This window comes from Chlorocebus sabaeus, chromosome 12 (assembly GCF_047675955.1).
Source record: "Chlorocebus sabaeus isolate Y175 chromosome 12, mChlSab1.0.hap1, whole genome shotgun sequence".
NCBI classification, from domain to species: Eukaryota; Metazoa; Chordata; class Mammalia; order Primates; family Cercopithecidae; genus Chlorocebus; species Chlorocebus sabaeus.
Genome location: NC_132915.1, coordinates 91,287,762 through 91,313,285, shown reverse-complemented (window position 1 = coordinate 91,313,285; position 25,524 = coordinate 91,287,762). Strand labels below are relative to the sequence as shown.

Below are 25,524 nucleotides of genomic sequence, written 5' to 3'. Positions count from 1 at the left end.
ACCAAGCCCGGCCGGCTTACGTTCTTTTAAAGTCACAAGAAAAAAATGAACTTTTAGGTCAAAGAAAATATTTTGTTATATAATATTGGTACGTCCTCTTTATATCAATGCCGTTGTAAAATATAAGTTAAATACTTATACATATATTTAACTTATATGTGTGTGAAATATGTGTGTGTATACAAGCGATAGGCAAAAGCGCTCAGGGCCCAAGGAAGTCAAAACGTGACCCTGCACCCGAAAAGCACGAAACCTTTTGGGGCAGTGATAACGGCAGATCAAGTTGGAAGATGGCAGATGGTAGGCAAATTGTGAAAAATATCACATTTCTTTCTCCCTGTCAAAGGCACCCCCAAAGTGAAGTCAAAATAGAGATGAAATGCAGGGTCACTTCCTAACTGCGTGATCTTGGACAAGCGAGTTGACCAACCCAAGCCTCAGTTTCGCCATGGATACAATGGGGATGCCTGCTTCCGAGGTTGGTTTGACAGGGACCTAGCCTGGCTTGTTCACCGCTATATACCATGCATATAGCAGTATATATAGTAAACGCCCCCATAAATACACGTTGAATGAATACAGTAAATACATGCTTAGCACGGTGGCCAGTATACGGTAAGCGTCCAATAAGTGGTAAATGTTGGTTTTAAAAATAGTTTAAAAGTCTCCAAGAGCGACAACCCTAGTTCCCCAAGACGCAGGCGCACCCCACCAGGTTCCACGCAGACCTGCGCAGTAGCTCCCCCAAGAGACGAACACACGCGACTGCGCTTGCGCATACGCGCTTTCCACCTTCCCTCCGGGCGTGAGCGCCCGCGGGGCGGGCCTCAGCGGCGGCGCGACGAGTCCAGAGGTGAGGGCTGAGGAAGGGGCGTGGCTAACGGGTTGGCCTCGGCCACCCTCTTCCGGGCTCCGCCAGCTGCGCGCGCATCTTCTCCCCCTTCTTTTGTGGTCCGGCCCATTGCGAGGGTGACAGGAAACCCTGTGCAGGGAGCGCCGCCATCTTGGACCAGCCCGAGCAAGATCCTGAGGGAGCCACAGGAGCAGTCACCGCTGCCACCGCTACTGCCGCTACTGAACCGGCGCGTCTGCACCTCTCGGCCTGCCCGCGTACTTGCCGGGGCCTCGGCCGACCGCCCCCGCCCCCTCTCCCGCTGCGTCCGCACTCCTGTTCCTCGTCCTGACGCCCCCCTCCCGCCCGGAAAGCTGCCCAGCCACCAGCAACCCCCCAGGTAACCCGGGCCTTCCGCAGTGTCCGGCCGGCTGATGCCTCCTCGCGCCGGGCTCTTCAGAGGGGCGGGTGTGGCGACGGCGGAGACGGGGCTGCAGGCGGGCGGCGCCCCGGGGGCCAGGCCCCGTCAGGCCGCGGCGATCCCGGGGGTCGGCGGTGAGCGCCGCGGCGCCGGCCTGACAGGACTCCCGGGCGGGGGCGGAGGTGTCCCCTGTGTGGCTCCGGCGTGAGCCTCCTGCCCACCCCACCCCGCGGGGCGCTCCGAGGCGTGCAGGGAAGGGTGTATTCCGGCCTCGCCTTCCGCGCGTTCTCGGCTCGGCTGGGCAGGACCGCATCTCTCGCAGGCCCCCCTCTCGCCGCTGTTCTCCGCGGCCGCAGCCCGCCCCCGCAGGGTGTACCCACGCGTGCCGCGCCGCCCTGCAGCCCGCGAGCCCCAGACGTGGCGGTCCCGTCCCGTAGGCCGCGTCTGGCTCTTTGAGTACAAAGGCAGCTCTTCGCAGCCTCCTCGGCATCTCGGGGCAACTCCGGTGTCCTTGTCGATGTGGGGAGTCTGGCCCTGCAGCCGGGCCAGGGACGGGGTCTGTGCGCCTGTGCTTGCGATGTCCTGGTTTTGGTGCGTTCCTATGAGACGCGTGGACAGCCTCTATGGCCCTGAAGCTACAGAGCATCTAGAAACAATGAAAAGAAAGTTGTGGCATTTCTAGAATCTAAGAGAAGACGACAGAACTGGAGTGTTTTAAGCGTTTTAACTGTGGGCCAGGTACATACTTAGGTGTCTTTGTACGTGTTTATCTTGTCCCGCGTAGCCCTCGGAGGTAAGTTGTCTCCACTTTATAAGTGAGGAAACTGAGGCCTACAGTTGTGATGTGTGTCTGGCTGATGATGGTATATTACAAACTGGCTTCGGCTCACACTGTGGCTGGTGGTTTTTGTACTACACTCAAAAATTAGGCTACGGTTACAGGCATGACCATTTATAATGTAGTTACAACTTAATTCCTTTTTCACTGTGTTCGCATTGGATGACAGCTGATTACCCCTTTATGACCTAAAGTCCATAAAGTCAGCCACTACACTGGCAAATCCTCATGCTCACAAACCCCAAAGGAGGGATGCCAGGATTTCAATTTCGTGTATGAAGAAACGGGTTCCGAGAGGACAGGTGCCTTCCTGGTGACCCCACAGCAAGTGTCAGAGCCCAGATTTGAACTCTTGCAAAGTTTACTGCTCATTTCGTTACTATCTCAACTGCCTTTAAAAAATTCGTATATTTTTCTAAGGTAAATATTGTAGAGGAACCAGCTTTTATTTAGATTTGATTGTTGAGGATAAATTTGACCTTGCAGTAATCCAGCTCCCACCCCTTTATTCCCCACAAGCCTTTCCAAATTTTTTCTTCCAAGTTCTGTTTAGGCAGTTTTACTTGATCATGCCTAGAGGTATGTCGTGGTTAAGAGTTTTGGAGTCATACTGTCAAGGGTTCCCCCTCCATTACTGCCACTTCCTAGTTAAGTGATCTTAAGCAAGTTACTTAACCTTTCGGACTCAGTGTCCTTATCTATAAAGGGGATAATTGAACCTGCATCTTAGAGTTGTTGCTAGGATTAAATGGGATTTAAAGAAAACCCTTAGCACGTTGCTTGGCATAGTAGTAAATCAGTGCCTGTAACAGTGCTAGGCACATAGTGGGTGTTTAATATCTTTTGAATGAATGAGAGAGGAGCATAGCTTTGGAGAGCTACATGTAGAGTTAAATCTGGACCTTAATTCTAGCTCTCCGTTTAGTAGTACTATGACCACGGGTAGATCACTTTGGTTTCCTTATTTGTAAAATGAGTTTTTAGGATTAGAGTTTGTTTATAAAGTAGCTGGCATGTGTTAGGCCCTCGATAAATGGCAGTTATTGTAAAGACGTAAAACCTTAGATTATAATAGCTATTTAAAAATTCCTTGAAATTAAAGCTACATTTTAAAAAGTTGTTGCTTTTTTGTATTACAGTTAAACTTTATCATTGTTGCATACTTCAACTTTGCCACAGAATTTGGAGTGTTCATTTTTATCAATGTCAAATACCTTTGCATAGTCACAGTAAGATACTGTGCTAGTGGAGGAAACTTGATTAAGGTAAATAAAATGTTAAAACTCGGGCTATTGAGAGATGTTTCATGTTTTTTTAAAAAAGGCTTGGAACATTTTTATGTGGTTAAAAATGCCAGGCATGGCTAAAGACAGCAGTTTACAAATAGAAGCATTAGAGGTACTGTACTTTTAAGAAACTTCATCTAGACAATTTTAAATATATACAAAATAAAGTAGCATACTGAGCATTCATATACCTATCAGCCAGTGTCAACAGTGATCAGTCTTGCTTCATCTATATACACTTGCCTCCTCCCTGCCAAATTATTTTGAAGCAAATCTCAGACACAGTATCATTAGTAAAATATTCACTATTAATCCTTTTAACTTTAGCAATAAGTGCAGGGTGTTTTTTTTGGCTTTTTGGGTGTTAAGTGCTTGCTTTCTGTGAACAGAGGTCCAGTATTAGAATACTTTATTTTCTGTGTATAGAAGATCATCAAAGTTACTTCTCGTGCCACATTAAGCAATCCAGCTTTTTAAAATCATTATTTATATAAAAGTGACATTAAGTATATTGTCAAAAGTTAGATTTATTTTTTTTAAGTGGGTGGGCTGTTTGTACTACTGTTGAGGAAATTGACCACTCGTTTTTATTAGATTAGATTATTAGATTAACTACAGAAGTTTTATCCACCTGACTGACAAATCAGGTAGTAGTAGTCCATTTTAGTGGGCCTTTAAGAGCAAGTCAGAATGCTTCTGTTCTTGAGTTCCACGAAGGCAGAGACAGTGTTGTCTTTTTTGATCATTGCTATCTTGCCAAAGCCTGGCACAGTGCTTTGTGCTTAGTAGATACTTAACAGATACGTTCATGTTGGAATCACAGAAGCAGTCCATCTCAGCTTTGGTGTTTTTAACAAAACATCATGCATGTTAAACAAACAAACAAAACTTATCAATGGAAATAAGGATAAGAATTAAATCACCTGGAATATTTAGTGGGTTGCTTTTCCCTTGTTATGTCTTGGATCAACTATGTAAAAATTATACAGTAACATCGTCGGTTCTAAGGAGTAGAATAGCTATATAACAGGTTTTAAAATCAGAGCAAACAGTAAGTAGTTCAGCTATTTAAAAAAAAACCCAAAAATATGCCCTCTACTATTGAGTGTTGGTTTTTTTTGTTTTGAGGCCAATCATATTATTGGCTTCGTAAGTTCCCCTTATCATCAGTAAATGTGGAAATAATGTTGGGAATGTTATGAGTGGGAGTTTTGTTTGTTTTTGTTTGGGTATTCTTTAACCTGTATTAAAATTACATAGTGCTTTTCACGTATTTATTGGTAGAGAAAATTTTATTTTTAATTCATTGTAATAAGTCAGTGCAGGGATCTATAAAGAAAAGTTAATACTTTCTCTCTTCCATTTTTCTCCTGTCCGTGTATTTTTCACAATTTGATTTGTATTTCATAGTATATGAATATAGGGTTGAGTGTGTGTGTGTGTGTTTGAAAGTGGGGTATGCTATCGCATAAAACTCTGCAACGTGTTTTTCCTAGCAAAATCATGGAGGTATTTCCAGGTTAATGCATATCGATCAAAATGGTTTCTAAACTAGATGGATATTATTTTGTAGTACAGATGTACTTTATTCAGTCATTTCCTTGCTGATAGATTATGTCCAGTTTTTTGCTGTAAAAATGGTACATTAAATGCGCTAATACCTGTAGCCTTATGGACTGAAGCTTTTGTATATGTAGGATACTTCTAAGTGGATATCTGAGCCAAAGGATGATTTGGATTATTGTTAAGATTTTTAAATATACTGATTACTTTCCAAAATGTTGGCACATTTCCACAAGCAGTATGTTTGGTAGTGTATACCTTCACATCTGTACCTACACGTTTCAAAACTAGTCGTTTATATGTCTGTGTAATCTTAGAAAGGTGTCGATTCAGTAAATAGAAACCATGCATTCTGTTTTTGTCACAATAATTAGTGTTTAATATGTGTTCAGTAACCATTTAGATCTAAATGTACTGACATGAAAATGTGTCTGATTTTGTTGAGTGAAAAAAATATGCAGAATTTTACAAGATGGCATACCCCATTTTAAAATACATTTTTCACCTTAACAGTGGTGAAAATGGTGGTAAAAAATGGTATGTTTTCACGTCGTGAAATATGTTTCCACAGTGGCGAAAACTGGTAGTTGCATGTTCAGGAGATGAGGTTGAGAAATCCTTTATTAAAACAATATTAACTATATTAATATCTTTAAGGAGTCAATTGAATACATGGCACAATTGTTAAGTGTTTACTGTGCATTTAGTAAATATTTCTCTTGGCAGCAAGGGTAATTTATAACTAAATTTTATATGCACTAATATCCTTCCTCTTTCTCTGATTTTTATTTTATCAGTCTACCTGTACATGCCTGAAATAAGCTAATAATAACTTAGGGAAAATCATGGTCTTTGGAATCAGGCCTGGGTTCAATTTCTAGGTCTACCATTTGCAAACTTTGTAACACTGGCCAAATGAGTGAATTTTTCCAAACCTCAGTTTCTTTAATTTTTTGCATAGACATAATGATAATGACTCTGCAGAGTTGTGAGAATTAAGTAAGAATTATATAAGACAGTATAGGAAAAAGTAGTGTAGATCATTACATGGTTTACTATCAAGTGTTCTCAAGAAACTTTTTGTAAGTAGATGAATTATAGTATTATAGATTAGTATTACTAGTATTACCATTCATTTATATCTATAAATTCTGACTGCAGTGCATCTTCTGAATGTAATTCATGTATCTTATTCAGAATATTAAATTATAATTAAGCGAGTGAATACTGCAGAGCAACATGGTACATCTCATAACCATGTCGAGGAGGCACGACGGTGGAGAGGGCAGGATGGTGTGGTGGTTAAGAGGGGATCTTTGCAGTCAAAACAGTCCTAGGTTCAGTACAGACTTGGCTGTGTGACCTGGACGTGTTACCTGCAGAGTCTGTTTCCTCATCTGTAAAATGAGGATAATAATTAACTATGTTATACGATAGTAGTAAGGATTAAATGAAATTGTATGTAAAATATTTAGCACATTGCCTGTCATATGTCAAGTACCCGATAAGTAGTAACTAACAATTGTATTTGTTATTAGTTTGCAAATCGTTGATTATGTATTAAATGCCTGTTGTGTAAATATGTAGTACTTTTTTCCTTTAAAGGCAATAAAGATATTTTATTTACATATGAACTTGATTCAAATACTTTTTGTAAAATGTGGAATAAAGTGAATTTTAATTGTCCCGGTAGTTGTATACAAGTTATAGAATATTACCGAGATTTAAAAAAAAAATTTATGGGGATTGTAATGTTAAGTGGGCTCATGTTTTCAGAGTTTGAACTAGATCAGCCTTTCATGTCCTTTTTTTTAGACTTAAGAGTTCTCTAAGTAAAGCAAAAGCACTGTTAAATAATAGAGGAAGAACTTTCTTCCCGTCCAAAGTTAGGTAAAAATGTATTCCTCACCTTAACAATGGTTTCATGTTCAAGAAATGAGACTGAGAAATCTTTTGTTAAAGCAACATTAAGCATATTTAGTATTTGAATATAATTCTACTGCAAATACTTTTGACTGAAATGTATTAATATCAGTCAACAATGGGAATATATGTAAACCTAGACCGTATCTTCTTAGAATAAGAAAGGGAAGACCTGTTGTGAGTGTTGATGGCTACAGTGTTAGATGTTTTCTGCCTTTGTTTACTGAAATTAGTAAGTTTGAGTAGTTTTCTTTTAATTCTGCTTTTATGGTTTTTATTTGTAATTTTTAAAGAAACAAGCAAGAAAAATGTGTGGTGAGGTGAGACAGAGCCCTGGTATTCAATCTGAAATAGTGATCATTTCTTTTATTTGGAAATAGTTTCCACTCTATGAATGTTTGTAATTTTAAGATACATTTTCAAAATTAGTTATCTCACATTTAATGAAAGTGTGATAATTAGCAAGTACACAAATTAGTACAACTAAAATTGGGTCATAATTTTATGATTAGTCTTTAAAGCATTTGAAGTAGAAATTTGGGATTGTTAGAAGTCATAGCTTTAACATAAAATAGAAGGAGCAAAGTATGTACAGCTACAACCTTTAGTTCGAAGAGGGAAAGAAATTAGGAAAAATCAAGGAGAAGAGCACAGGAGAGACAATAATTTAAAGGTGACTAAGTGATTACTTTTACCCAGGTTTGAATGGGGAAAGAATTTAGAAGAATTAAAAATTGATTAGAAAGAAAGAGTCTGGGAAGAATTCAGGTTAAGAAGTTAATAATCTTTAAATATTTTTAATGTAAGAAATTATTTTTTCCCCTTATGTTTGGCATCTAGTTCAGAGATCAGGTAAATAATCCAGGCCAATTTTAGTCTCAGGACCAAGTTCATTCTTAAAAGTTTTGAGTCCCTAGTGCCTGGAAAAGGGAATAAAGTTGTTGTGATGTTCAGAATCAGAGTTAATCTAACTAGAAAAACTCTCTCTGCTGAAAGAACTGGTTATGGGAGTTTTTTGTGATGCAGGAGACTGATTATAAATGTGTTAGAACATGCCAAACTGGAATGGGTAGCAGGGCTTCTACTTTCACTAAATGTAATACAGATAGCTAAGTGAGAAGACTGTAGTGTGTGGAAGTGATTAATACTTTACTGTAATTAACAACTTACTCTTTCCTTATAATAATACACTTGTTTTAAATATATATTCTTTCTACAGGTTAAATGTTATTAATTATATAGAACTTTTGCTTGCAATATGGTATATAGTAAGGTGATAATTTCAGTAAATAAAATTTTCCAGTCATATTAAATGTCTGGCTTGTGTAATGTGACATTGACAGAAACACTAAAAGCCAGGCTTAAAAATACTCTTAAGTCAGACTTTTTTAAATGGGGTGAAATCTTAATTTGTATAAGTAATTTTTGTCTTAAGCTGAAAGCTGGTTTGAAAATAAACTTTATTGAAAGTTATTCCCAATTTTATAATTCACCCCCTTGTTTCTCTCTAGGACCTAGCACAATGTCTTACACATTCAGAGCATTCATTTAAATAAATTGGAAAGTTTTTTGTTTTCTTTTCAAGTAGGAGAGAAATTAGAATTCTTTAAGTCTATTTGAGGGCAAGAAATGGGCTGTGATCTTTTGAAATATCTTCTAATACACAAGCTTTCAAATTTCGCAACCTTAAGTACAATTTTATGACATTATTTCTCTCAGTCCCTAGAATAGTAGATGGGAAGCACTTACTATGTTGTTAATCTGGCCGGGTGCAGTGGCTCATGCCTGTACTCCTAGCACTTTGGGAGACTGAGATGGGAGGATCGCTTAAGGCCAGGAGTTCAAGACCCAAGACCACCCTGGTCAACATAGTGAGATGCTGTGTCTTCAAAAAGTGTGTGTGTGTGTGTGTGTGTGTGTGAGTGAGATAATCTGCAAGTCCTGTATTAGGTTGAGCCATATGAAAATGCCAATAAAATTGACTTGAAAAATCTAGGAAGAACAATTTCATGTGATTCAGTCTAGTTCCAACATTGATTTGGAAATCATACCATTGCTCTTTGGATGCTTTGCTGTTGATTTAAAGTAGAGTAAAAAGTTGTTTTGTGTTTATAAATTAAGTGGTTCCTTTGTATACTATTCTGTTTAAAATCAGAGTTCTGAACAAGTAGATCATTAGTAACTTACTTGATCAGTTAACAGGGAAGGGGACTTTAAAGGGAGCAGAGGCTATTTATAGTGATGTTTAACTTAAATTTATAAAGATTTTTTTGTTTGAAAGTTTTCAGGGTACTTCTTACTGGATATTTTCTTCTTTTTTTAATTATACTTTAAGTTCTAGTGGATATTTTCTTAAATGAAATATTGGTATAACTGGTTTTTCATATTTCTGTGGATAACACATGAGAATGTGTAAGCATCATTCATCCAAGAGAATTTGTGTATTTGATCAATTTGTGAAATGCAGTTTTATTCTGACTTACTGTAACTGATATTTGTTTGTATTCAGTGTCCTTTTCTACCTTTAAAGGATAGCAGTGATCTGTTTGAATTACTTGTATATGCTTTCCTTCTGAAGTAACAGAGATTTCTTTGTTTTTAGTGCCACCATGGCAACTGCACCATACAACTACTCTTACATCTTTAAATATATTATTATTGGTAAGTTTATTTAACTTACACTCTTGTTCCCAAAAGGTTAACTTACAAAATATTTACATGCTAATACTTAAACAGTACCGCTTCAGGAGTGACTGATTTTCTTACTGTAAAACTAAAGCTCCTTTTATGAGATTCATGTTTTGCATTAGCAGTGCAGCTTTTGCATTGTGGCCCTGGATATTTCTGTGGTACAGTGCTGGTGGGTACCTTGTGAAGTGATGTTTGTTGTTCTTGAGGGCTGCTTGAAAGCTTGTTGATGCTAGGAAGTATCAGTGTTTCAAGGAGTGCAGAAACATTCCTAAAATACTGTGAAAGCGCTCAGATCCCCCTGGGTTTCCATTATAAGGAAAAAGTGATAGAGAATATTGTTTGATTCCAAATCAATTGTGTAATATACATAAAAAACAGTATTTTTCTTAATTGGTGTTTTTTTCTTAAGTTTCAAGAAGGTTTTGCTCAAATTAAGTCTTAATGCTATTTATCCAAACATAGAACTACATTTGAAAGTACAAGTTTTTCAATGAATTGTTCACATTAGAACAGTTTGCTTTCATGTTGAACTTAATGTGTCCTTTTTAATGTTTCCTTCATCAAGGGTTAACATTGGTATAGTACAGTCAGAGATGACATCTTTTCTCCTGGGGTTTTCATGTAATGCAAATTCTTTTCTTTCAAGAAGTATAAGACAGGCACCTAGTGAATCAAGCTTCCAGAAGTCAGTTTGTTATTTCTGCTTGTTACATGCTACCCCATTTGTCACTTTTTGAAATCTTTTGCTTCTATGCATGAGTTAAAGGAAACAACAACAACAATAACAACAAAAACCATAAAATTTTGAAACAGCTCAAAGTAAAAAAATTCCATTAAAAAATAAGCACTTCCCAGCTGGTGGCTATTTATTAACAGTAATAATTTACAGCCAAATTCTGTCAGTGCTAAAGATTGGGAATAATATTCCATTTGTGTCTCACAGTGAAAACTTTCGAATCATTGTAAAGTAGGAAAATAAAAATTTGTGAAGTGTCCCAGAAACTTATGATATGTTATATGGTAAGGAATATAGCAGTCATTGCATAAAATTGAGAAATGTAATTGCCACCTGAAACTTCTTTTTTTTTAAACAGGGGACATGGGAGTAGGAAAATCTTGCTTGCTTCATCAATTTACAGAAAAAAAATGTAAGTTTAATACATGAGGTAAACATTAATAGTTTTCTTTATTGTCATGTTTCTACTTTTTAAAAAGTGTCATTTTCAGTGTACTTCATGCATTTAAATATAACCTTTCACTATATTTGTACTTTTTTTTAAATGGGTACAGATAAAATGAAATATACCAGCATATTTTAGTGTTGATTTTTATACACATTATATAATCTGATTTTTGATGTTAAAATAATTTTTAAAAATACATACAATAATGTCAAACTTAATCTTTTTATTCTCTGACTTTCTGTTAAGGAATTGATTATCTTATGAGGAGAAATTTGCTGCTTGTATCATTTGTTAAATAACAGATTTGGAATACTTAAAATGGAATTCTTTCTACGCTTTTTTGGGTGATAGAAGGGACCAATTTGTTGTAACTGACATGCTAAATATAGTTGAAAGTGTTTCTGTATAGTTGAAATTATTTCTTTGACATTTTTGTGCTGCTTACTACAGAAGTTTGATGTAACATTTTATGAAGTGCTCAGCAGTCTATGTCCTTATACTGGAGAATGGTGGGTTTAGGTTTTAAGTGGCCTCATTATAAGGAAAGGACTAATAAATTTGTTCATTGGCTTAGACATATATAACTTGTCATTGTATAATAAGAAGTATATATTAGCCAGGTGTGGTGGCTCATGCCTGTAATCCCAGTAGTGCTTTGGGAGACTTATGTGGGAGGCTTGCTTGAGCCGAGAAGTTCGAGGTTACAGTGAGCTATGTTTGTGCTACTGCACTCCAACATGAGTGACAGAGCAAGACCCTGTCTCTAAAATATATGTGCATATATATATATATAAAAACACATGCTGATTTTCTTTGAGACACTGATATTTTCTGGGATAAGAATCTGTTTGACTAACAACTCCTAGGGTCCCAAGACCATTGATTGATCTGTTATAGATAATGATTGTAAGAAGGCTAAATGGCATAATGCTGATACTGTGAAGAATTAATTAAAATCCTTATTTTTACTTAACAGATTATTTTAGTCGAGGGGTCGGCAAACTGGCCAGTGGGGCAAATCCAGTCACTGCCTGTTTTTGTGAATAAAATTTATTGGAATACAACCATGCCTGTTTTACCTATTGTCTCTGGCTGCTTTTTTGCCTTGGTGGCAGAGTTGAGTAGTTTATGATAAAGACCTTTTGACCTGCAAAACTTAAAATATTTTCTGCTTGGTCCTTTCTAGAAGTTTGCTGACCCCGATTCTAGTACAGTCACATTTCCCTGACTTCTTACTTCTGGGTATTTGTTAATTTTTTTTCCAGTGGTAGCTTTAGTCTATTTATAGCCTGTAAGTATTAGTAAGCCATTTGTTTATTTAGTGGATTTTCCCCCCTAGGCTTAATTTGAAGTTTTCTGAAAATTGGGCTATTACTTTTTTTCCTCCTTAACAGTTATGGCTGATTGTCCTCACACAATTGGTGTTGAATTTGGTACAAGAATAATCGAAGTTAGTGGCCAAAAAATAAAACTGCAGATTTGGGATACGGCAGGACAGGAGCGATTTAGGGCTGTTACACGGAGCTACTACAGAGGAGCTGCAGGAGCTCTTATGGTCTATGATATCACTAGGTAAGAGATAATTTTTTCAACCTTCATATGGGGAAAATAAATCTACTTTGGGCATTTTAAAAAAATTGACTTAGGCATTTTTTAAAATTTATAATTGTATGACTGTAATTGAACTTACTTGTTTTTTATGGTTTCTTAAGTTGCCATGTAAAACTTGATATAACACATTGATATTTTCTGAAAGTTTTTATGACTAAAGAAAAATTTAGGGAGATATCAGGTGAAGCTAATAGAAGAATACAGTTCTGAAAAGCAACTTCAGTTGAATGATTTGAGGAGAAATAATATTTTATATAAAATGTTCTTTTAAGTAGAAAGCAAACAACTCACTCTTGGGACTTATTCTATTTAGTCTCTAGTGTTAAAGTTTACACCTCTCAAAACAAGGCCAAGCAAAGAGTTTTGCTAATCCAGCATGGGGGATTATAAAAAATTTTATGCTTGCATCTGAAGGTGTTTATTTATTTACTTTTTTTTCTCTTAAAATGGATAGAAATGACTTCAAATACTACATGCAGTAGGTTTAAATTTATTTCAACATGACTGTTTCTGGAATTCCAAAGCACTTGATGTAAAGTGATAAAACTACTGTACGTAAAGGTTTGACTTTGGAGAACATGGAAAACTGTGCCACTTGATTAGACCCTGCACTGTTTGTCTACTGTAAGCTAGAAAATGAACTAGATCACCTTTCATGTTGATGTAAAGCGCCAGTCAATAGCAATGTGACTCTGTTTCTTGAGGGTAAAGATGGGTGAGTGGGACCAAGTGATAAGTAGATTTTAAAGCATATTTCCTTTTGGAAAATGCTTTATACGGTTTCCTCTTGATGTGTCATAATGCTCATTAGCATATTAAGACTCTGGAAAGTTCTGCAGTAAGAAATTCTTTGCTGTATGACTTTATTTAATTTGGTGTTTCTTAAGCTTATTTTATTGAGGAGCACACTTTGGGAAATGCTGCCTTAGAATAAAGATATTGACTAGTTATAATTATAGTGCCTAAAGTTTCAGTAAATTCTAGAATTGGGTGGCCTCAGAGCAAAACAGAGGGAAACAAGCCTTAATGCTCTTCATTATAGCCAGGCAATCAGTGATATGATCAAGAGTATTATGGGAAGGCTATTAATAAACCTGGCCGCCTACACAGAACTGTCTAATTTTATGAGGAGTGCATTTCTGAAGACTTCACATAATTAAAAACTCAATAAAATTTAAATATGGTGATGTGTGCTAAGAATATTGTTTTTGCTTTTAAGCATATCTTTTAAGCATAGTTAATACTTTTGGTAAAATCTGTGTCTATTCAAGTCATCAAAAAAAGTACTTCAACTGGGAACAACCAGAATGTGCATCAACTGATGAATGGATAAACACTGTGTGGTATATCCATACAATGAAATGTTACTCAGCTATGAGGAAGAAGGAAGGACTGATATATGCCACAACATAGATGAAACTTGAAAACATCATGCTAAGTGGAAGAAACCAGACACTAAGAGATACATATTGTATGCTTTCATTTGTGAAATATCCAGAATTTATATTCTGGTAAATTTATAGAGAAAGAAAGTGGATTGCCAGAGGATGGGGAATGAGTGACTTCTAAGTGGGTTCAGAGTTTCTCTTTGGGGTGATGAAAATGTTCTAGAATTAGATAGTGGTGATCAGTGCGCAACTTTGTAACTACCCTTAAAACAACTAAATTACGTACTTTAAAAGGATAAGCTTTATGGTATGTTCATTATATTGTAATAAAAACTGTTACTGGAAAAGAGTACCCCAGGCTTTAGTCAGGTGCTAAAGTGATACTTTATAGTGACTTTGATGTTGCAGTCATGACACCAATTTTTTTCTATTATTCTTTGACATTTTACAATCATAAAAGTTCCTTTTTATTTTTGTCATTAACTCTTGTTGTTACAGGGTGCTTTTCTAAATTGACAGTGTAGCCTATGTGACAGTTGTTTTGCCATAACATTTTGACATATCTAGCATTTTAGCACTTTTTTAGCACTAGTACCACCAATTAATATTTGAATAATATTTATTTATGGATTTAAAATTATAATGATAGTGAATTTTAAATTAATAACAATTACCAGAATCCTTGGCAGAAGTTATGGTACATGTAAGTAATATGGTTTATATGATCTTGGTACTAAGCTTTTCTGTGTACCTCACTCTGCCTGCCAGCTTTGAAATTTTAAAATTCATCAAAATCAGTAGAAATGTTTGGACTTGTTTAAGGTTTATGCATGAAGTAGTAAAACGTACCTGTTGTGTAAAGTCAAGGTATGCCAATAATACAAATATCAAACACAGATAAGGCTTGTGCTTTTTAAAAATGACATTTTATCATTGTTTACTTAGAAAATTCTAAAACATTGGGGGGAAAGGAGCTATTTTGATATATATGATTTTTTTTGTCATCTAAGTGATGATTCATGAGTAATATGATTAGCACAATAAAAATCTGAGTAAGGAGTTCTTCTCAGTTCTCATTGGGAAAGAACTATATACTTTGAATAACAAATTATCTGTGAAAACTGGCAGCTAGAGATCATGGAATATATTCACAGGACTAAACTAGAAACACTTGAAGGACATGTGGTATTTGTAAAAGAGTTCTAGGCCTGGTTTTGACACCAGTTAAGTCTTTATGGGCTTCCGTTTCCTCACATGTTAAACGAGTAAGATAGACTTATATTCTGTGAGTCTAGAAATCAGAAACATTTTTAACCTCAAAAATTTTATTATCTTTGACCCCTTTGGTAGGTTCTACTGTGTATAATATTACAAATATTTAGGTTTGTTTACCATCTTAGAGCTTACTTGGCTAGTGCAAATGAACCTATGAGTTTTTAAACTCTTGCTTGGAGAAAGTAGAAAAATAGGACAGTTAAAGAATTCCAGAATGATTTAACTACCTGGTAAGAGTACAAAGTTAGGATGAACTTTTTCACTGATATCTGGGGACTTGAATTCTTGTCAATGTATAAATGTCTTCAAAGTCAATTTTATGCTGTTATGGTTAGCTTGCTCTTTAAATTATTAAGGAAAGGTGAATTGTATGCCAGCTTATAATAGTGTGACTTGGCTTTTAATGAAACTAAAATTTAAAGACAAGCAAAAATGTCTTCCATTAAATGTGTCATGGTTAGGCATTTTGATACAACTTTGTCTCTGCTTTGTGATTGAAAATCTGTATAATTTCAAAGTAATTTGAGTTTTGACTCCACATTGGCATTTCCATCAATTTACTGTGTTGTTCCTTGCTTGCTTATTGGTCTGTTTACAGTCTGCATTTAGGAGTAAATAATTGACTCCTGACCTGTAATTATCAAAGTTGTTGGATATTGAGTTATTTATTTAAAAATAATAGGTTTGGCTAGATTTTTGAAAAGTATGCAGTTGTATTTCACAACTACTGTTCTGAGTAACTGGTCAAAGCAAAATTATTTTAGGATATATTGATTAAAGTATTATTTTAAATATTTGTTGAATTTTTTTTCTGTAATTATATGGCAGTCACAAATTTAAACTTTTATTTTTGCAGAAGAAGTACATATAACCACTTAAGCAGCTGGTTGACAGATGCAAGGAATCTCACCAATCCAAATACTGTAAGTTAAATGGCATCTTATTACACAGAAAATGTAAGAACTAAGCTAACCCAAAAAGGGAAGCCATTTACTGGTGAGATTTTTGTCTTCAATTAGTCGAAGAAAATGTAACAGTTATTTTTCAGTTCTAATTAAACCTGGTTTTGCATTTTATCATACCTAGGTTTTTTGTTCATGTTTGTCGTTACAATTATGAATGTAGTGGTGATCTCATGTGAAGACTGAAATCTGAAATTATGATGTTAAAAGGGATCTGCATTAATTTCATAAAACTTCAGCATTGGAGGAAACTGGGCAAAATGTAGAAGAGATCTTTCTTTACGACTTCTTACAACTGCATGTGAATCTGCGTTACCTCAATAAAAATTTCAACTAGAGGAGGAGAATTGAGAATGAAAATTTCAGTCAAAAATAAAAAGGATTCTATATATGTTAAAACATTAGCTTCTTAACCAGACTGAGATTATATTTATTGAGATTTTAAAGGCCAGTCACCATGCTAGACTCTGCAGTATACAAAGATAAACATGGATCCTTGGTCCCGAAGAGCTTATAGTCTAGCAGGGAGAGAACTAGCAGGTATGCAGGTAACTGTGCTGCAAAGTAGATTGAAGCATGAATTAGAAATAGAGGGACTAGCACAGTGCTGGGGAGCCTAGGATGATCAGTGCTGTCTGGAGAGAAAGCAGCTTTACAGAGGAATGGTGTTTGAGGGGTGAGTAAAGTTTCAGTAGATATTGTTGAGGGTATGCCAGGAACAATGTGAGGAAAGATGCACTGAGCTGTGACTGAGTTTCTCAGGAACAAGGCTCGTGTCTCTCTTGGCTTTCCCCCAACACTTGGTAGAGGCCTGCTTCAAGAACTATGTCATCAGTGGTAAGATTAGCATTTATCAGGAAACAGTGGTTTAATCATACTGAGAGTCAGTTAACATTGTTCGCCTATCATGCTAGGGACTGTGCCTGAAACTTTCATTTCCATTATCACATTAAACCCAAGGTTTACATACACATCTATAGAAGGGTGTTCATAGCAGCTTTATTTGCAGTAGCCCAAAACTGGAAACCTAGGTGTTTCCCAACCTGGTCATTGACAGGTGAATGGTTAAACAGTTCAGAACATCTCTATAGTGGAATACTACTAAGCTGTACATAGGAATGAATTCTTTATGTATGCAGCAATTGAGCTGGGTCTCTGCCCAGTAAAAAAGCCAGTCTCAGAAGTATATATACTGTATAATTTCATTTAGAAAACATTCTCAAAATGACAAAATTGTAGAGATGGAGAATAGATTAGTGATTGCCAGGGGTTAGCAAAGGGAGTGGAGGGTGGTAGTGATGTGACGACATAGAGGGCAGCACAGAAGCAGTTTCTTTGTAGTGATGGAACAGTTCTGTATCCTGATAGTGATGATGGAGATCTGTACCTGAGATAAAATTATATAGAACTACCAGTGCACGAATGCACATGTGCCTGAGAATGTGTAAAAACTGAAATCTGAATAAGGGCTGGGGATTGTACCAATGTCAGTTTCCTGGTTTTGAGAGTGTATTATAGTTACATAACATCCTACCATTAGGGAAGTTTGGTGAAGGGTACACAGGACCTCACTGTTATTTTTTGTAAGCCTCTGTGAGTCTATAGCTATTTCAAGTAAAATATTAAAAACAAAACTCATTGTAGAAGGCCCATGGAGGAGTATAATAAAATTAACCTTCCCACCCTGTGTCCTTCCTGCCTCATTTATGTGCTTTGAAATAGAACCAGATCAGGAGAAAAAAAAATGTCTTAAGCTTTTCTTAAGTGCTCCATTTTCTATAAAATTGCCCTTGATTTCTGTGTAGAAGTTGTGTTCTCTGCCATTTTGTTGTGGGCATGTTTTGTATCTCTGTAATTAGCATGCCACTTTACATCTTCCCTTTCAGGGAGATAAGAAGCCTTATTTGGAGATTCAGAGAGAATCAGGAGCGGGGCAGTATTTCTTGTTTTGAGTACCTATCTTATAATAAGTACCCTGTGCTCGTCATTGTGGCTTTACCGGACTTGATTTTTTTATAAATTGATTTCCTTTTTAAGTATCATTATTTTATTCTTTTAAAAGACTAATGGATAGTGTATGACAGTTTCCTCCCCATCACAGTGGGCACTTTGTCCACACTGTTTAAAGAATGCTCACTTTTGTTGTACACTTAACTGTCCTTGCATAAGGTTTACTTTCAGATCAAAATGATGATTTGGTTTATGGACACACATTTTTGAAAGTGGAAGAGCCAGGAGCTGTAATTTCACATGAAAAAAAAATTAATGGCTGAAGTGCCTTTTAGTTGAAACCATCCATTCCTAAAGTGTTCATATCTAGATTACCATATCTGTTTGGAAGGGGGAAGAAGGGAGGGATTTTACCAACTGGTGTCAAATAAGCTCATAAATGTACAAAGACAGTTTATCCATAACCTGCCCTCGCCACCCCAGATAAAGGCCAAAGCCCTTTGCTATTCCCCAAGGGTACATATTTTCTTCTTACAACTTTGCAGAGCTGCCTTTAACTTTGGCCTGACTTCATATGAGTGGTTCCAAGGTGGATATAGGTAGGTGGGTGCTATTTTTGCCTAGGATTTGAACTTACTGCATACGTGCCCCAAACCCCTACTCCCAGCTTCCCCTTGTGTATACACATAGACGTCTCTAATCAGTTACTGTTACTTATAAACTCAGTCCTATCTAGGGATAATGTGGGGTAGGATAGTATTTGTCTCAAGATCACAGTTTGGGTTTCTACCTGAGATCTAATGTCCTCCTACCACTGACTCACTGAGTGACCTTCAGCAAGTCCTTTTGCCTTGAGCTTTAATTTCCTTACTGGTAGCCTAAAGGATTGTACCTAGTGGCTTTCAAACTTTTTGAGGATCTCAGAACTGTTTGAAAATCTGATGGAAGCCATGAACCTGCCCCTCTAGGACATGCCCACAATTACAGTATTTACAGTATTTCAAGGTATTTGCAGATCCCCTGGAGCTTGTCCATGAACCCTTAGTAATTTTACTCAGATATATCATAATCTTTGGACTAGACCCGGTGTCACCAAAGTATGTATGGCCTATGGGCCACATTCAGCCCACAGCCTGTTTCTGACTGGCTTGTGAACTAAAGATGGTTTTTAGATTTTTAAAGGGTTGTTAAAAACAACAACAAAAAAATAACCCAGCAAAGAACATGTAACAGAGACCATATGAGGCCCACAAACCTGAAGAATATACTGTTTATTCTTTACAGAAAGTTTGTCAACCCCTGGCCTAGATCATTGCTAAGGTCCTTTGTAGTAATGACTTCATGAATCTGTAGCTCTGTCTAGTGGATAATTGCTAGTACTTGGATTTCTTTTTAGGCCCAGTTATTTTTTCTATCAAGATTTTTGGATTTCAGAATTTGCATGGTTGGTTTAAATTACTGCTTTTGTTATAAGTGTCTTTCTTTTGATCACAAATTAGGTAATAATTCTCATAGGAAATAAAGCAGATTTGGAGGCACAGAGAGATGTTACATATGAAGAAGCCAAACAGTTTGCTGAAGAAAACGGTGGGTTTCTTTAAGACTTAATGGTCACAATTGGGAGAATTATTAAGGAAAGGTGGGATTTTGATACTGCAGATTGACAGTTTTTTGTTGTTTTTTAATGCAGACTCAGAAATCTCAAGAATGAGGAAGTAACAAAATGTGTTTCTATTTCTGTGAGATTTATGTTGCAGCAGTACACTTATTTAGTGACAAATATAAAGATGCTCTCCACCTCAGACTTACATACTTTTTCATAAAATACTATGGGAGGAGTACTAAAAACTGATGGGAAACTTTTTCAGATGTTACTAAAGAAATGCACTTGTGGGTCAAGCACGGTGGCTCACTCCTGTAATCCCAGCACTTTGGGAGGCCAAGGCAGGTCAGGAGATTGAGACCATGCTGGCTAACACAGTGAAACTCCGTCTCTGCTAAAAATACAAAAAAAAATTAGCCGGGTGTGGTGGCGGGCACCTGTAGTCCCAGCTACTTGGGAGGCTGAGGCAGGAGAATGGGGTGAACCCAGGAGGTGGAGCTTGCAGTGAGCTGATATTGCGCCACTGCACTCCAGCATGGGCAATAGAGCAAGACTCCGTCTCAAAAAAAAAGGAAATGCACTTGTGAGTTAGTTTGAAGTATCCTAATTATAGTCTGAATTTTATTTTTAGGCTTATTGTTCCTCGAAGCGAGTGCAAAAACGTAAGTATGACCAAAATACAGATATTTCAATTACATTCAAGTTTCTCAAAGTAGAATCGTATATATGAAAAGTATATAATGTATATACACATATAAAGTACTATATATAAATGTGTAATGCTTACTGCAGGAAGAACAGCAAACATCTCTCTGCTTCCTTTTTTACACTTCAAAATAATATGAATTTTTGTTACCTAAAAGATTGTACCTTGATTATGCCTGTTGGTAACCCAGGTTAATAAAATGGAACTTTGTTTACATTTCAGAAGTGTTTGACTTTTCACAAATGACAGTGTTTGACTTTTCACAAGTGAGGTTGAGTTTGGCATCTCAGACAAAAGCTTGGTCAATTTAATTTTCTGATCACGTTAAAAAGCATGATTTAATGGGTAGTGTCTACTTAAGGGGTAGTGTCTACTCAGAATAGTAGTGAACATTTTCTAATTGTTCTTCCATGTCTGCTTTGAACTGTGTGGCACTCCCATCATTATTCTTCATTTATTAGGTCAAAAATTTCTTGTGGTGAGAGGCTAACCTGTTTTTGTTTAGTCTCAGCTGTGCTGTTAGTCCAAAGAAAACTGAATGGAGGTGTTAATGTGGCTAAGCATGATTATGTCACTATCACCCGATTAAAAACAGCTCAGTTCATGCTTGGCTGAGCAGACCATATTATTCTTGGAATTCTGATTTCAGCATGTTTGGAGAGATTTCATTTCTGTTTGGAGTATCCTCTCTGTTATCACAGAAATGACGTGATATCTCAGTCGTCATGGTGTGTATTAACATACAGTATTTTAATGATTGCATATAACACATGTAGTTGTCCAAATACGATTTGTAGAAAGGGCTTTCGGTACATGTATGTATGTATGCTTTCCACAGAAAATAGTTTTCCGGCCGGGTGTGGTGGCTAACACCTGTAATCCCAGCACTTTGGGAAGCCAAGGCAGGCAGATCACGAGGTCAGGCGATCGAGACCATCATGGCCAACATGGTGAAACCCTGTCTCTACTAAAAATACAAAGATTAGCAGGGCGTGGTGGTGCACTCCTGTAGTCCCAGCTACTTGGGAGGCTGAAGCAGGAGAATCACTTGAACCCGGCAGGCAGAGGTTGCAGTGAGCTGAAATCACACCACTGCACTCCAGTCTGGTGACACAGACTCTGTCTCAAAAAAAAAAAAAAAAAAAAAAGGAAAAGAAAATAGTTTTCCATGTTCTCTTAGCTCAGTGTTCTGGTAATCTCTTATTAGATGACAATGGTTAAGTTGAAGACATCATGGCAGTTAACTAAAGATTAACAAAAGGTCAGTATATAATGTCTTGTCTTTTGTAGAAAACTGTGGTTCTCCAATAAAGTTATCAATTGCCTCTTAGGGGAGAGAATGTAGAAGACGCCTTCCTTGAGGCTGCCAAGAAAATATATCAGAACATTCAGGATGGAAGCTTGGATCTGAATGCTGCTGAGTCTGGTGTACAACACAAACCTTCAGCCCCGCAGGGAGGCCGGCTAACCAGTGAACCCCAACCCCAGAGAGAAGGCTGTGGCTGCTAGTGACCTCTTTGCCGTGGCCCCTCATTTGACCTTTCACCTCTGTCTGTTGAAAGCAGTACTTTTTACTGCCTCATTGTCTTCTGTACATCTTACTGGGTTTAATTAAAAAAAAAGAAAAAACAAAAATCTGTTGTAAAAACAGTTTAACACAATACTAAACTGCTAAACAACTAGATGTAATCAGGTTATCAAAGGCAAGTAGAGTAATAAATCTCTCCTGCATGGTAAATCTAGACTTTTTTTCCCCCTTGTCCTCGTGATAAGTATGTCACCAATATATGATTTAAACTGAGCACTGATGCTGGACTTCATGATTTTTACCCTCCCTCTTTGGCAAGGCTTTGTCTCACTGTACGGTTTAATTTGATGATATCTTAAGCCTTTCTACCCATCCTTAACTGTTCAAGTATGTCTGTTGTAACCAATAAGTTTATTGCTGTGAAATGACTTCTGATGGTAGAGAAGGGGTTCTATAACTGCTTTTGTTTTGTTTTGGATAAATTTCCTGTTGTGTGGGTGGCATTTTTCTTGACGAGGTTTGCTTCTGTCTTAGCCTCGCACAGGGAAAATATCCATTTATCTTATCTCTCGTGCTTAATTAATAGCTTTATCTTTTTTTATACCATTTTATCCTTTTCTCTTTAACAGAAAGTAAATATGTATAAAATTTGAAGGAATCGAACTAACAATACATTCTGTGTATATTATTTTAATGAAGAAAATAAATTGATTACTGGCATTGGAACAGTATAAAATACCAGTTTGTACAGTATGACCTATATGTGACCATGTTACTCCCTTCCATTTCACACGAAGAAATAGACACACTGCAGTTCACAAGTAGTACTGGCTCCACCCCTTGGTGCTGGCAGTGTTTGGGGACATTATGCTGGAAAAAGCTCCTAGCATCAGAGGATTAACACTAGCAGATTCTGTTCCATCTTTGCACTGTTGCTTACCTGCTGATTTTCTTAACTGTTCTTGTGCAATCGACAATGTGCTAACCTGCTTTTCTCTTTTTGTAAACGTTTTTGCATTACAGGCTGCATTCTTGCCTTACTGTATAGGAAAAGAAAAAAGGCTGGGTTTATTATTGCACATTTTAAGCTTTTATACCTTTATCTTCTTGGAATGGTCAGATTCTGAACTGGACAGTCAGAACCACAGGTCTGCTGTTAAGGGATTTTAAATTGTGCATTTTTAACACTACAGTGAAATAAGATATCCCTGTGTTCATAGTATGAGGGGCTGTTTTATGTCATGTTGGCATAAATTGTTTCATAAAAGGGAAAGTGTTTCTAAAGGTGTTTCAGTGCTTGTGCTGATACAAAGTAAGTTATTACTTTGCACTAGGTGGTGTGGCCACTGAATTAATACTGTATAGCAAGAGAAACAATCTTATTTCTTTGTACAACAAACATGTTTAAGTTCTTCATTTCTGTTGATTTTTCTTACTGTGTTTATGATTCAGTGGCTGGGAATTGAGAGTTTATTTGAAGTAGAATAGGTAACACCTCAGCGCACTATAGAAAATGCACTCAGCTCAACTGCTGTGTTTAAAATACACATTTTAAATCCCTCTTTACAGACACTAACATAAAAGTACATCTTTTTGGGTTGTAAACATGTGGTAGTACCAGAGTATTGTATAGTCAATGTTAAATAAAAGCCAAAACTGGAATGTGCAGAAAATAGGCTTTGGTTAATTTGTGGATTCATTTTTATTTTTGTCTTTGTTTAACTTTTTAAAAAATAGGATTTCTGGAGTAGATTGGTATGTTCTGTTAAAGACTTACAGTGATCCATTTTGCTTACACTGTTGCATCACAAGGGATTCACCCAGGGACCATGACCTGCTGGTGTGTGTGTATATTTACAAAAACAAAACAAACAAACCACCCATTGGGATATAAGGTGGCAATCACAAACGAAAGACTGCGGCTTGTTGAGGTGCAATACCCTGACTCCCAAAGTTAGTTACAGTGGGTTTTATTGTTTTTGTGACCGAAGGATTTATTCAGACTGCTGTACTCTTCATTTGATGTAACAAAATGCTATTAATCTAAATATTTGTAAATAAAGTACCTGTATCTAGATTAAATTAAAATTGGTTGCATTATTTTCTGAACTATAATAGGGTTTATTTTCTTCAGGTGAACAATTTGATGTGTCATCAGTTTTTATTGCAGCACTGTCTGTATTCGTTGTATAAAGAGAGGTCTACATATGTAGCATATAAAACCCCATCACTAAGTAATAGAGCCACAGTTTTATTCTTGTGTTTACATCACCCTTGAAATGTTTTCAGTCAACCATTTTCAGTGTAAGATCAGCACATTTGCTGGCTGATGCTGTTCTCCTTTGACTGTACTGGGAGCCAGATTCTATCATACGCATGTGTAATCCCCTGTAATAAACTTGGGTGCTCACAAATAGAGCACACTGTCATATTGTAACATGTGTGTGCCAGACACTGGGCAGTACACTTTGGAAAGAATGTGAAATCCTTTTAATTTTTAATCCATAGCTTACTGCTTGTGCAGTCACCTGCTTCTCGAGGTTACTCATTGCCCTTAGACCTGTGAGGCGGCCCTCAGATGAGTAATTGGTGCTTAAGTACTATTTACGCTTAAATAGATGTTTCAGTACAATGTTCAAGTCTTTTTTTTTATAGATAATAAAGTGTTTGATGGAGTAATTTTTTTTTTGGTTGGTGGTGTACACGTAATAGGTAGTACAATTTCTTTGGAAAGATGTCTTTTGAAGCCAGATGTTAATGTTCATACATTACCTCCCTTCTCAAATTCCATAAGACAATAGTTTTGGGGAACTTTTTTGCCCATGTGTCTGCTGTTTTAAGTGTGATTTTAAAAACATGAGTGGTTCAGTTCATTCCCTTAAACAGAAGAAAAGACCAAATAATTACCTTCCATTCCTCTTCATGTGGGAGTACAGGGTTCATGTGGCATTTTAGAGAAAAGAAAATTTATCCTCATTCAACACAGGCCCAGAAAATTGTGTCCCAGAAGGATGTCAATAATTGTGACTAGGCCAGGCCTTTTAGCATTTTGCTAAGACTTGAAACAAAAAATGTAAATACAAAAGAAATCAAGTTTTGTTTTGAAAGTAGATGCCTTCTAGAAATTACTGTGTATTAATAAACTGTCACTTTCATTATCTTTATTGTAACTCCATTGATGCCGTATCTTAACAGTCCACTTCTAGCCAAATAACTGTTTTGGAATAAAAACCTTGTGGTGAGGGATTGCTGCACTGTGCTGTTCTGTATTATAGTAACATGGTAATATGCCTGTTGTGACTCAAAAGCTGTCTAGTGATCTAGAAAACAGTTCCCGAGAATATTTTAAAACTTACTACATATTTCCCCCTTGGGAATAATTATGCCAGACTGTGAGAGCAGTTGCTATTCTAGTTTTTAAAGAAATATATACATCATGGAGTTGAGCTGTTAATTATGGTAGTTCAGAATTTTTAAAGGCAACACAATTTGAATTTATCACTGGGTCATACTCTCCAAGGTACAAAATTTTCCTGATTCTCCACCAAAGAATATGTTGGCTGAGGAAAGGCATCTGAAGCATAATAGTTTTATAATTGATGTATTTCCAAATGATGAAACCTTCATTGATAAGTATAACGTACTTCAGCCTCCAGGTAAAAGAAAACCACCTGAAAGCTTGCTTACTTGGAATTAAGGTAAAAACTTGACAGCTTTTCCATAGAATTACCTGTGAAGTGAAACATCAGCGGACAGACCCAAG

The 25,524-nt window shown here is 36.9% G+C and overlaps 1 protein-coding gene across 1 annotated transcript; it reads left to right on the top strand.

Moving 5' to 3' along the window:
* The first annotated feature begins 944 nt into the window (after window positions 1-944).
* RAB14 (RAB14, member RAS oncogene family) lies at window positions 945-23,849 on the top strand. The gene is made up of 8 exons (XM_007968211.3): window positions 945-1,232; window positions 9,466-9,524; window positions 10,649-10,702; window positions 12,133-12,310; window positions 15,869-15,935; window positions 19,424-19,511; window positions 20,159-20,189; window positions 21,565-23,849. Exons 2-8 carry the CDS (start codon window positions 9,473-9,475, stop codon window positions 21,740-21,742), a joined length of 648 nt encoding a protein of 215 aa, XP_007966402.1. The 5' UTR covers window positions 945-1,232; window positions 9,466-9,472; the 3' UTR covers window positions 21,743-23,849.
* Window positions 23,850-25,524: the final 1,675 nt, after the last annotated feature.